The sequence below is a fragment of the Balaenoptera musculus genome, chromosome 2 (genome assembly GCF_009873245.2).
Source record: "Balaenoptera musculus isolate JJ_BM4_2016_0621 chromosome 2, mBalMus1.pri.v3, whole genome shotgun sequence".
NCBI lineage: Eukaryota > Metazoa > Chordata > Mammalia > Artiodactyla > Balaenopteridae > Balaenoptera > Balaenoptera musculus.
This window is the reverse complement of record NC_045786.1, coordinates 88,471,850-88,485,152: the sequence shown is the minus strand read 5'-3', so window position 1 is coordinate 88,485,152 and position 13,303 is coordinate 88,471,850. Positions and strand designations below refer to the sequence as shown.

General features: G+C 38.2%; 1 protein-coding gene across 4 annotated transcripts in view; it reads left to right on the top strand.

The window, feature by feature from the left end:
* GOLM2 (golgi membrane protein 2) overlaps positions 1-13,303 on the top strand; it is a 105,859-nt gene that overhangs the window by 30,537 nt on the left and 62,019 nt on the right. For all 4 annotated transcript variants that reach the window (XM_036843813.1, XM_036843814.1, XM_036843811.1 and 1 more), the window contains exon 2: positions 10,990-11,044. In XM_036843813.1, coding sequence (XP_036699708.1) covers positions 10,990-11,044 — 55 coding nt within the window. The remainder of the gene's footprint in view (positions 1-10,989; positions 11,045-13,303) is intronic.

Genomic DNA, 13,303 nt, shown 5'->3' with positions numbered 1-13,303 from the left:
GGGCATAGGAAAGAGGAATTTAATTATTAGAGATGGTTAAAACTAACTTGACTATGTCAAAGTGACCATTTCTGATAACTGGCTAGAGAAAGTGGTGCCCACCTTATGGAAGGCATTAAATCCTCAGTAGAAGAATTTTATAGTCTATGCTAGGGTCAGTAGTATTCTATTGTTAGATCTTGACTAGAAGAAAGATGATGGAAAACAAAGTTTTTCCAAAGATGTTTCTCACTATGGTTAGGAAATAAATAAAAGTGGGAAAAGACAAGTGATAGATTAGATATCTTCATTTATTTATTCAGTAATAATGTTGAGTGCCTGCAGTATTCCAGGGGATACAGGGGTGACCAAACAAGTAAGTTCTCTGCTGTTATGGAGCTTATATTCTAGTGCAGCTAGCTGAGAATACTCCATGTAGGTGGTTGCCATGAACACAGAATAAGTTAAGGGTCAGATCTGAGAGAAACTGCAGAAGAATTGGCAGAACTTGGTGATAGCTTTTATTTATTTTATTTATTTATTTATTTTGGCCATGCTGCACAGGCTTGTGGGATCTTAGTTCCCTGACCCGGGCCCACAGCAGTGAAAGTGCTGAGTCTTAACCACTGGACCGCCAGGGAATTCCCCCGACTTGGTGATAGCTTGTGCAGCATATGAAGGCATGTAGTTGTAGGCACTAATGGACTGGTGAATAGGATGAGAAGAGGTAAGAGGCAGGAGAACCAAAAGGATGATGATGCCACTGAAAGTAATGGGAAAGTTGAGAAAGGGTGCTAATTTGTGGAGAAACTCTTTTGATTTTTTTACATTTCAAGTTTCAGGGATTAGTGGATGTGCAAATGGAAATGTCTTATGGGCTGGATATGGCAGGTGGGGAGGAGACTCTTGCTCTCATACTTTCCAGGTCTGCCTTGCTTTCCCTTCCAAATCTGCCTTGATTTCCCTACCTATCTCTCATTCTCTCCTTCCCTTTCACAGTCCTCCATCTGCATCCTCTTATGTGGCTTAAAATTGATCACTCATTCATCATACCCTTTGTGGGTCTACTGGAGGCATTGCTCTGTGTCTGTCCTTTTACGACCCTAGAGGACTGAGCAGCCGCCATCTGAAACATTGGTGGCTTTGGTAGAATGAGAGAGTAGTGAACTGTGCTCCCTATAATTGCTTATGCCTGGAAGCGATTCCTGTCATTTTGCTCACATTTCATTGCCCCTCCGTTAACCCAGTTTCGGAAGAATGGGGAGGAGCAATCCTACAAAGTGCCTGGGATGAGAGCTAGAAACATTTGCCAACATTAATGACTACCAAAGGCCTTGATTATTAATTCATTGTAACATGAACCTGACATAAGATTTCAAATCCTTGAAACTGAAAGTTTGTGAACCTCAAACATGCATATTCTTGGAAGAATATATTAAAAAAAAAAAGGATTAGAACTGCCGAACAAACTATACTTGTTTTTCAACTTCACCTAGACTGCTGATCCTTTTCTTCTTCCTTTCCAGTATCCCTGTTCATTCTTTACTTTCCTCTCTATACAGCTAAGATTCAATGGTCTATTGTTTTAGTTTCTTGCCATTATTCTTTTACATGACTATTTCAAGTGCAGCTGGAGAAGTTCATATAACCAGACTGGTACTTACAGAAATTTATGATCAGCTACCCCAACTGGGTTTTCAACAGCACCTTACAAATTACATATGTCTAGTCAACACACTCATTCCAACAACTTTCAAACTTCTACCCTCCTCAGACCCTGCCTCCCTTTAAACTCCTCTTCTCCTTGAGCTCAACAGATGATCTTGTTTCCCGCTTGACCAAGAATTGAACAGGAACTACTACACTACCAAATCTGCAGGCATGCCTACATCTCCACCCATATGTCTTTCCTCCTTGTTAGAATAAAGAAGGGTTCATCCTTTCTCCAGGACCAGCCTCTCCACCTGTTCTCAGGGTCCAATCTCCTCTACCTTTTCAAAGACCTCGTCCTGTTATTAATCCAGTCTCCCTCTTATATTCAATCCCTTTACCTATACTTGCTCCTCAGCACTTAAAATATACTTGAGTCTTTCTTCCCCTTCCCAATCACATTTCTTGAACAGAGAATTGTCTTTGTTCACATTTGCATTTTTCTCTCCCTATTCCTAGTTTCTCAGCATCTTTTTACCTAGCACTGTGCTCCTGGCTTCCATCATGCTAGACTCTCCCGTTTTTCTTCTCTCAGTTCTTAGTCTCCCTTACTGGCTTCTCTCCTATTCATCATTAAGTGTTATAGTTCATAGTTTTCTATTTGAGATCCTCTTCTCATTCTACTCTCTTCCTAAGTAATCATAATCACTCAGAAAACTTCACTTACGCTGATGACTCCAAAATGTGTATCCTTTATCCAGACCTCTCTCCTGTTTCTTGTATATTGCTGTATTTCTAGGCCTTCTACACTTTCACTTAGTAGGTGTTCGATTAATGCTTTCCTTATGACTGGCTGACAGAATGAATGAATAAACAAACTTTAGTGATTTTTTGTGACTCTTCTTAACAGACCAAAACCAAATACTTCGTATCTTCAGGCCTAGCACATAGTGCATATTCAGTAAATGTATTATAAATGACTTACCAAAAAAAAAAAAAAAAGAGTGAATAAAAAACCTTTGTAGTGATTCATTGTAGCCAACCAAGACCAAAGACCTTGCTTATCTTATTCTCTTTAAAAATGTAACTGGGTATAGCTTAAACTAAAACTTGCTTCAAGAGAGACTAATTCTTTGACAGATCAACTAAAAGTTGCAAGTGTGTTTGGAATGTTGACTGAATTATATATGTGCAATGTATGAGGAATAAGAAAAAAAGGTTATAGACACCTACTAACTACTGATCTAGTATATGCATGATGGTCATGAGCACAGACTTTGGTCTGGGACTACTTGGGAGAGTATCCAGAATCTACCATAGGCATATGATATAGAGCACGGTTTCCTCATCTGTGAAATGGAGAGTCCATCTCAGAGGTGGTTGTGGGGACTAAATGCAATAATATTTGATTAGCACTTAGCACAAGGCCTGGCACAGAATAAGCATTTAATACTTAGTTATTATTAATGATACTCCATTTTTTTTTAATATTAATTAATTTATTTATTTAGGCTGTGTTGGGTCTTCGTTTCTGTGCGAGGGCCTTCTCTAGTTGCGGCAAGTGGGGGCCACTCTTCATCACGGTGCGCGGGCCTCTCACTATCGCGGCCTCTCTTGTTGCGGAGCACAGGCTCCAGACGCGCAGGCTCAGTAGTTGTGGCTCATGGGCCTAATTACTCCGCGGCATGTGGGATCTTCCCAGACCAGGGCTCGAACCCGTGTCCCCTGCATTGGCAGGCAGATTCTCAACCACTGTGCCACCAGGGAAGCCCAATGATACTCCATTTTGATCCAGCTGGTATAGGTGCCAGCCAGAGACATACTATAGATGAGTAATTGCTAAACATGGCTGCTTATCAGAATCACTTTAGCTTTTTAGAAAAAAAGATTCCTGGACTCATCCCTTAAAGCTCCCCAGGTGATTCTGAGCATCAGCCAGGTTTGGCAATTATATTACAGAAAATAGAATTGTTTCCAGAAATCATCTGAGTATGAGATATAATCAGGAAAAATGTTTCTAGTGTGGAGAAAAAGGAGCCAGAAATGACATCTCTAAAAAGCCAATTGTATATAATCTTTGGGATCAGTGGTCATAGTTGTGCTGATTGCCTGAGAAGAGGTCATAATGAAAGTGAAGCGTGCACAGCTGAGCCATTTTCAAGGTCCCAGAATGAAAAGAAAAGCAGAGCAAGTGAGCTGGTAACAGCTGCCAAACTTAATTCACAGTAGCCGTGTGGGATGGGGAAAGCATTAAGAGAGCTTCAGAAAGAGGGGGCAGAAATATAAAGATTAAGTTTTAGGTATTAGAGGAACAAAGATTAGAGGAAAATAGATGAAGTAGCTGAGGGTGAGCTCTAAGAAGTGCTATAGGAAAATATCAGGAGAGGATAATTCTTACTGAAAAAAAGAGATAAAGAACACATGCCTCAGAAGAAGAAGGAAAAAAGAGGTTGCAGGAAGGATCATAAACACATTTGGAGAGATTAACATGGAAAAGGCCAAAAGAAGCATGGATAATCGGCCTATTATAGATGGACTCCAAATCCCGGAGAAACAAGTATTACAGAAGGAGAGAGGGAAAGTAAAGCCTAACTACAGCAGTGAAGTTGATAACAAAGGGAAATAAATGAGGGAGTTCAGAAGTATTGAAGGATAATTAGAATTATACAAATAAGGATAAAGTACAGCTTCAGGTAGGAGAGCATGTAGTACAAAGAATATGGAACACAAAAGTCTAAGGAGCCATTCAGCAAACACTTATTGAGTGTTTATTGCGGTCAGGCTGTATGCCGGACACTGGACACAGGGATGAACGAGAGACAGTTTCTGTTCCCATGGAATTCTCATTTCTGATAAACCTTGGGTGTAGAAAAGAGACAAAGTGACATTCTGGTTGGAAATAGGGCTGCATGTGATAAAAGAATGTTTTGTTTTTGAAAGGACTGAATATGAGCTTTCCCCAGTAGACTCTGAAGCCAGGCAAGGCATTTTGAGCATTGCGGGGGTTTGGAGGATATATTCGAATCTGGGTTGGAGTCTGTCTGACCATAGATGTAAATTAGGCAGAGAGATGGGGCTGTGTTTGTGAATGTATGTGTGTGTGTGTGTCTGTCTAAACACATCTATCTCTCACCCCAAAGAAATTTAAAAAGAAAATGATTATTTGGTGTCTTTCTTGCATATTATAAATAAGGATATTATGGGAAAAGTCTGAAAGTAACCAAGAAAGGACCTAAGAAGCCAATGAGAATCCATTTATAAAATAAGGATTAAATAATACTTCTTAGGGTTTATATACTGTTACTTGTCTGTAATATACTTAGAAAGAAAAGAAAGTATAGTCGTCCCTCGGTACCGAAGGGATTGATTCCAGGAGCCCCTGTGCAGAGATGTATGCTCAAGTTCCTTATATAAAATGGTGGGTGCAGAGGACCATCTGTATTTTGTAGCATTGCCAGTTCAACAGAGCATATATGTGGTAAAGTGAAATACCTTTTTTCCAATCATGCAGTAGTGAGAACTCAAATTAATTTCTCAACAGCTCGGAAGTTTTGATAGAGTAATTTAGAACATAAGCAAATTCCTGGTAGAACACAAGGAAATTAAAACTATGAGGAGGAATGATCAGCTTCCTTTTGAAGGCGAGGAGGTGGTGGAAGTATTAAAAGAAATGAAGGATCTCAGAGGGTTGAACCCAAAGAAGTTAAAGAACTAAAGAGACCTATCTGTATGCAGAAATGATTAATGAAAAGCATAAAAGTAAAGAAAAACAGGTTGAAGACATTGAAGGAAGCATTAAAAATCAGAAACCAAGTGGAAGAAGTCTTTAAACAGATCCAAGATGGTAGAAAACATAAGATTAAAGCCAAAATTAAGTCATTGCTTTACATTCTTAGATTTTGCAAAAATACAAGGGAGTGCCATGGTAGGTAAAAACACATTCAGATTGCCTTAAAAGGATAAGATTGAAAGAGGAATTCTTTGTCAAACTGTTTTAGGAGCTAGATAAGAATTTTGGGGATTGGGTTGTATATGTGGAGAGAAGAGATATCAGATGCCTGTAATATTGTGGTGTCAAAAAGATGAACAGATAATTTAGTAGTAGACATCTGATTCTAAAACTGAGCAACATAATAAAATTATTGTAGAAGCAAGAAAACTTCTGGGTTTAATGATCTACCAGAGATCTATGAGCAAATCTGTGATGCCTCTGTTCAAAGGCATATGGAAGGTGAGATAACCAGCGCAATGAAACTAGTGTTAATAGGAAGTGAGAGAAATTGGGAACTGGTACCTGCTGATAATACTGAACACCGAATATAAGATTTTTGTGCGAAGAAAGACTGACAGGAATAATAGAGAACATGAGATGCCAAGGAAACAATATGCCATAAAGTGGGTCTGAGAAGCTAACTGGAAAATCCTTGCATGGCAAAAGAATGAGGTGGGAAATAAATTCATTCTATTTGGATTAAGAAAGGCTTTTATTTAGACAAGCTGTGATTTTCTCTTCAATACCATGTAAAATATATTGTTCCAGAGCAGCTTTTGAAATGTGAGGACTTTATATATGAGCCATTGGGATCAGCGTCTCCATTCTCAATTAAAAAGATTGAGGAGAAAATTAAAGTGATAAGAATAAAGTAGTACTGCTCATAATATCCTTTACTATTTTTGTAGTCTGTAGATTGAACTCCCCCTCCTCCATTAAAAAATTTTTTTAAGAGTATAAGGATATAGGGGACTTCCCTGGTGGTCCAGTGGCTAAGACGCCATGCTCCCAATGCAGGGGGCCCGGGTTCAATCCCTGGTTAGGGAACTAGATCCCACATGCATGCCGCAACTAACAGTTCGCATGCCAAGACTAAAGATCTCACATGCTGCAACTAAGACCCAGCACAGCCAAAATTAATTAATTAATTAATAATTTAAAAAAAGAAAAAGAATAGCATCTCTAGCTTTTTCAAAAGTAAATTTAAAATAGAGTACAGGAAGCTGGAAGAGCATCATAAAAATGGATAAAAAACAAAGTAATGCAAACTTGTTGAAAACAAAAATAAAGGATGGCTATGTTCTTTGGAGGGGCAAAAAATGCAAAAAGAAGTTGGATCATGAAAATACAATAATCCCCCCTTATCCACGGGGGATGCATACCAAGACCCCCAGTTTATACCTGAAACCATGGATAGCACTAAACCCTATATATACTCTGTTTTTTACATACATATATACATACCTATGATAAAGTTTAATTTCTAAATAAGGCACAGTAAGAGATTAACAACAATAATAAAATAGAACAATTATAACAATATACTATAATCAAAGTTACATGAATGTGGTCTCTCTCTCTCTCAAAATATAATATCTTGTACTTTACTCACCCTTCTTTTGAGGATGTGAGATGATAAAATGCCTACATGGTGAGATGAAATGAGATGAATGACGTAGCATTAAACTACTATTGACTTTTTTGGTGATAGGTTAGAAGGAGGATCACTTACTTTGGGTGATCTTGGATCATCGAGCCATGGCACTGTGAGTGGTTGGATGTTAGGAGCAGGTGATGTTGATGGTTAGGGATCCCAGGCAGGACGGAGCATGTCACCTCAGATTTCATCACGTTACTCGTAACAGCACGCAATTTAAAACTTAGGAATTGTTTATTTCTGGAATTTTCAGACTGCTGGTAACTGAAACCACAGAAAGCAAAACCACGGATTGGGGTGGGTGGGGGACTACTGTAAAAGAAACAGGAAAGAAAATAGACATAGGCTAATTAGAAGTTATTAGAGAGCAGTTCTTAGTAGTCAGCAGATCACATAGCTGTTGGTATCAGTTTTTCCTGCTGCCTCTTGCAGCTTTTCGTCAGTGATCTCACTCCCATGGCTTTAATCGCCATCCGTATGCGAATAACTCTCAAATCATCTATGCCCAAGCTCTAAACCCATATGTCCAACTTCCTACTAAAGATATCTTGGGTGTGTCACAAGTGCCTCAAATTCAGTAGGTCCAAGTCTGAAAAAGAATCATGTCCCCACTTCTCCCTCCCATCCCAAGTCTGTTTCTCCTGTGTTTCCCTATTGTGGAGTATTGCAGTCTTACCTTAGTCCCCTTACTCTAGAAATTTAAACATCATCCTTAATGTTTCTTCTTTTACTCCTCTATCTAATCAATCAGTTAGACTATTCATTGTTCCCCTTTAATATCTCTCACATGTATTTATCTCTCTGTTCTCGTTCTGTTAGTTTGGACCAGGGATCGGCAAACTTTTTCTATAAAGGGCCAGATAGTAAATACTTTAGACTTTGCAGTCCATATGATCTTTTCTGCAATCACTGCAGCTCCAAAGCAGCCATAGACAATATAGAAATGAATGGGTGGGGCTATTTCCCATAAAACTTTATAGACACTGAAATTTGAATTTCATATAATTCATGAAATATTCTTTTGGCTTTTCTCTCCAACCATTTAAAAATGTAAAAACCATCCTTTGTTTGCCATCCATACAAAAGCAGGCAGCAGGCCAGATTTGGCTCACAGGCCATAATTTGCCCACCCCTGGCTTAAAGGAACATTTTCTCTCACTTGAAAAACAACAGTAGTCCCCCATTCTCCTACTATCTTACCTGGTCTCTCTAGTCTTGTCTCTCTGGTCCACTCATCATACTGAAGCCAGATTGACTTTTTAAAATGCAAATTGGGTTTCATTACGTTGTTTGAAGTCCTTTAAAATTTGACCATAGCCAGTGGAATGTATCCCCATTCCTTGGCAAGGCGCTTCGTAATGTGGACCTTGCTTATCTTTCTAGACATACTTCTTGTCATTTCCCCCTAACTCTCTGTTCCAGCTTAAAACTGCTTAGAACTGCTTGCAGTTTCTGTGATGTGCAGTGTTTTTCACTTCTAAGTTTTGACACATGTTTCCTTACCCTCTCCCTACTTCCACCTGGCTAACCACTCTTCTTCCTGCTGGACTTATTTCAGTTATCATCATCTCCAGAAACCTCCTCTCATTCCCCCAAGGCTGGATTTAAATGCTTTTACTAAGTTCTGCCATCTGTAGAATCCAATAATAGCACTTATTTCACTATAATTGCCTGTTTACCTGACTGTGTCTTCTAAATAGTAAACTTGAGTGCCTAGTGTTTATCCATTATTTTATCCCCAGTTTCCTATATGGTGCCCCATAGTACCCTCAGCATTTTTATTTTTATTTTTTGCATTAAAATATTGATATAATTTATAAAATATTGATATAATTGATATAATTAAAAGACCATGAAATTTGCCCTTTTTAAGTGTGCAATTCAGCGGTTTTTAGTATACTCACAAAGTTGTGCAGCCATCTCCCTATTTAATTCCAGAACATTTTTATCACCCCAAAAAGAAACACCACGCCCATTAGTAGGTCACCCTTCATTCCTCCTCCCTTCAGCCCCTGGCAGCCACTAATTACTTTTTGTCTCTATAGATTTGCCTAGTCTGGACATTTCATGTCAGTGGAAGGGCCCTCCAGTCTTTTTTTTCCCAACCTTCTTCATTATTATAGTTTTCCCTGTATCATGTGCTTTAGCCAAACAGTGCTTTGGTGGGGTCTTCATATATGTCTCATGCTTTCTTATATCTTTTCTTATGCCACCTCCTCTATCTGAAATGCTTTTTTCTACTTATTTAGAGTTTTACCTAGCCTTCAATGCCTAATTCGGATAAGACCCCTTCCAAGAAACTTTCCTGATCATATTAGGTAGGAATCATCTCTGAAATCCTACAGTAATTATACTAGTTTAGGTGCTACCTTGCCTACTGATTCTTTGAGACTGCTCTCATGTTTTCTAATTGTTTTATACTCTCCCATCCAGTACCTTGGCACAATAAGTTCTTAGAACGTAGTTGAAAATGTCATGGACACTCTGGAAAATAGCATGACAGTTTCTTTAAAAACTAAACATAGACTTACCATACAACCCAGCAGTCTCACTCCTGGGCATTTACTCCAGAGAAATAAAAACTAATATTCATGTAAAAATCTGTACACAATTTTTCATAGCAGCTGTATTTGTGATAGCCAAAAACTAGAAACCACCAAAATGTTCTAAAGTAGTTGAATGCTTAAACAAACTATTGTACATTCATATCGGAATACTACTCAGCAATAAAAAGGAATGAACTATTGATGTATACAACTATGCATTATGCTGATTGAAAAACATCTCAGAAGGTCACATACTATATGATTCCATTTATATAACATTCTTGAAATGACAAAATTACAGAGTGTAGAACAAATTAGTGGTTACCAGGGATCAGGTATAGTGGGGAAGGAGGATAGGTTTGACTATAAAGGATAGCATGAGGGAGATATTTGTGATGATGGAATAGTTCTGTATCTTGATTTTGATGGTGTTTACATGAATCTATACATATGATAAAATGGCATAGAACTATATACATACACATTGTACCAATGTCAGTTTCCTGATTTTGATGTCATATAGTTGTATAAGAGGTACCCATTGGGGGAAATTGTGTGAAGGGTATATGGGATTCATCTGTGTTATCTTTGCAATTTCCTATGAACCTATAATTATTTCAAGATGAAAAGTTAAAGTTTTTTTCTTTAGAGATTGAAGTGGTATTTAGCATAATCATTTTGCCACTCATGGTGCTGCTTTTGATCAGTATGAATCAGTCTGCACCTTTCAAAATAATGTTACTCTTGAGGTTGACAAGAGAACCTGTTTGTAGTGATATTTTAGTTGCATTTTACAATTAGGTGAAACCTGTTTAAGCAAGAACTGAGACACAGTAGTTCTTTGATATCCTGGCTATCCAAGGCCTTGTCTTACTTTTTAAATTAAGTGGTAAGCCTTAAATTGAGTCATATTTTGGTACACCTTTAAGTTCCTGGTGCTCTTGTATACTGGCCCCTAGAGGACAGTGACTACAGCAATGGGTCCTGTGTAGTATCTGTCATCCTGTGGGAGCTTGATAAACAATAATTATTTTTGACTTGGCATTAATTGATTCAGACAATTCTTTTCTTAATATAGAGTTGAAAATCTTATGGTAGGATTTCGAAAAAACATACTATTAAGCAATATTCAACTCAAACTTAAAAACTTTTGAAAATTGTTATACTATATATTAAGTAAAATGAATATTCTTGTGCAAATTTAAAATGAGTATTACAAAATCAGAACTTATTTCTAATTCTTTTTGGAAAGTGGTGTGGTATGCATAACTTAAGGATTTTTCTTTTGTACTTATGATCAAGCGCAAAGTGAATATGAGGGAAAAAATGTAAATATGAGCAAAACTACATATTCTTTAGTAAAATGAAAATGATTTTTTTTTCAGGTTAAACTGCAGAACAACATATCATATCAGATGGCAGACATACATCATTTAAAGGGTAAGAAACTTAATTACAGATTAATTATAAAGGTCACTAAATGTCTAAAATCCTGAAGAATTAAGAAGTCCTCAAGTTAAACAGCTAAATGAGATAGAATTTTTGAACAAAGCTCCTCTGATGGCAAAACATTTATCCTTTTGTCTTAAGATATAATGAAAAATTTTTAATATTGCTTTATATATAATAAGTGCAAGTTAATATTTGAGGTCTGCATTTTAATCTTGTGCTGTAGACAGAGTTCATGCAATGACGTGTTAGAAGAATCCTCAAAGAAAATTGAGGTGTAGCTTTGGAGACTGTCAGATTTCTAGGGAAAAGGTTAGGGATGATTCCTCTGTACTGTGTCCAATCTGCTAAAATAATCCATTCAGATCTAGGGATGCTTTGGACAGATCCTCCAAACTTAATGTTTCAGATACCCCGGGATCAAAGAAACCTGCAACAAAAACTGGGAAGAAACCTGGAGACAGATTTGATAGATAGGTAGGTAGGTAGGTAGGTAGATAGAAAGAAAGTAAGAAGACAGATTTTTTTTCACTTAGATGAAGTGATAGGAGATGACTAAAGCTCTTATGAAAAATAATAGGTAAAGAGAACAAGCTCTATCGTCTGCTTACATTACTGCACACTATCACTGGCCTTTGGAGTTTGGGGTCTGAGGACTATCCCGCTTCTCCCTCATACCCTTTGATTACAACACTATATATTTTAAACTTTGCATGCAGTGACTCTAAGTTTATATATGTGGGTAATACTTGCTCTCTAATTTCATAAATATATCTTTATAACCATTTTAAACCTATTTAGATAGAATTAGGTAATATATACATATATTTTTAAAATTTATTTTTATTTATTTATCTATCTATCTATTTATTTATTTATTTATTGGCTGCGTTGGGTCTTCGTTGCTGCATGCGGGCTTTCTCTAGTTGCCATGAGCGGGGGCTACTCTTCATTGCAGTGTGTGGGTTTCTCATTGCGGTGGCTTCTCTTGTTGTGGAGCACGGGCTCTAGGCACGCGGACTTCAGTAGTTGCAGCACACGGGCTCAGTAGTTACAGCATGCGGGCCCTAGAGTTCACGGGCTTCAGTAGTTGGGGTGCACAGGATCAGTAGTTGTGGCTTGCGGACTCTAGAGTGCAGGCTCAGTAGTTGTGGCGCACGGGCTTAGTTGCTCCGCGGCATGTGGGATCTTCCCGGACCAGGGATCAAACCTGTGCCCCCTGCATTGGCAGGCAGGTTCTTATCCACTGCACCGCCAGGGAAATCCCAGGTAATATATTTTTAACATCCTCTTGAAGAAGCCAACCTAAGTTGACTTCGTAATTTATGTAAGTTTTGCTTCTCACCTAGCAAATCCATTAGGAAGTATCATTTGTGTGTTATAACCCAAACATAGGAATTATTAATTTTTTACTATCTATGATTTAGAACAGCTTTGATTTTCTGTTAAAAATTTACTTTTGGGCTTCCCTGGTGGCACAGTGGTTAAGAATCCGCCTGCCAATGCAGGGGACATGGGTTCGACCCCTGGTCCGGGAAGATCCCACATGCCGCGGAGCAATTAAGCCCGTGCGCCACAGCTACTGAGCCTGAGCTCTAGAACCTGCGAGCCACAACTGCTGAAGCCCGCACACTTAGAGCCCGTGCTCCACAACAAGAGAAGCCACCGCAATGAGAGGCCCGCGCACCACAATGAAGAGTAGCCCCCGCTGCAACTAGAGAAAGCCCGCGTGCAGCAACAAAGACCCAACTCAGCCAATAAATAAATAAATTAATTAATTAAAAATTAAAAAATCCTTTAAAAAAATTTACTTTCTGGTTGGCCACATTTATTGTTGTTGCATTTGTGTCCATATTCTACTCTTTTTGACTCACTGGAGTGCACAGGATGACACAGAAGATGGCACACTGTCAGTGCTGCTTCCAGCTTGCAATTTTTACAAATGATTTTGCTTGTCATCAAAGTATATTTCTTATTAAATAGTAATAGATCAGTTGAATAAGAAGTCCTATGGCTTTTGCTAGTACATGTCAGAGAAAATGACAGCCTATGTTACTGAGTAAAAATCTTTATTTTGCTGTATGTGTTGAAGTAGATCTTGAGATGTTTTGAAATTTTGATGATAATCTTTAGCAGAGAAAAAAGCTTTGATTTGAACTCATACCGTGCAACTTTTGGTTTTAGTGCAGTTGCTGAAGCTTGGATGCTTGAGATTGAATTTCATTAATGTGACTTTTGCACCCTGGGAAC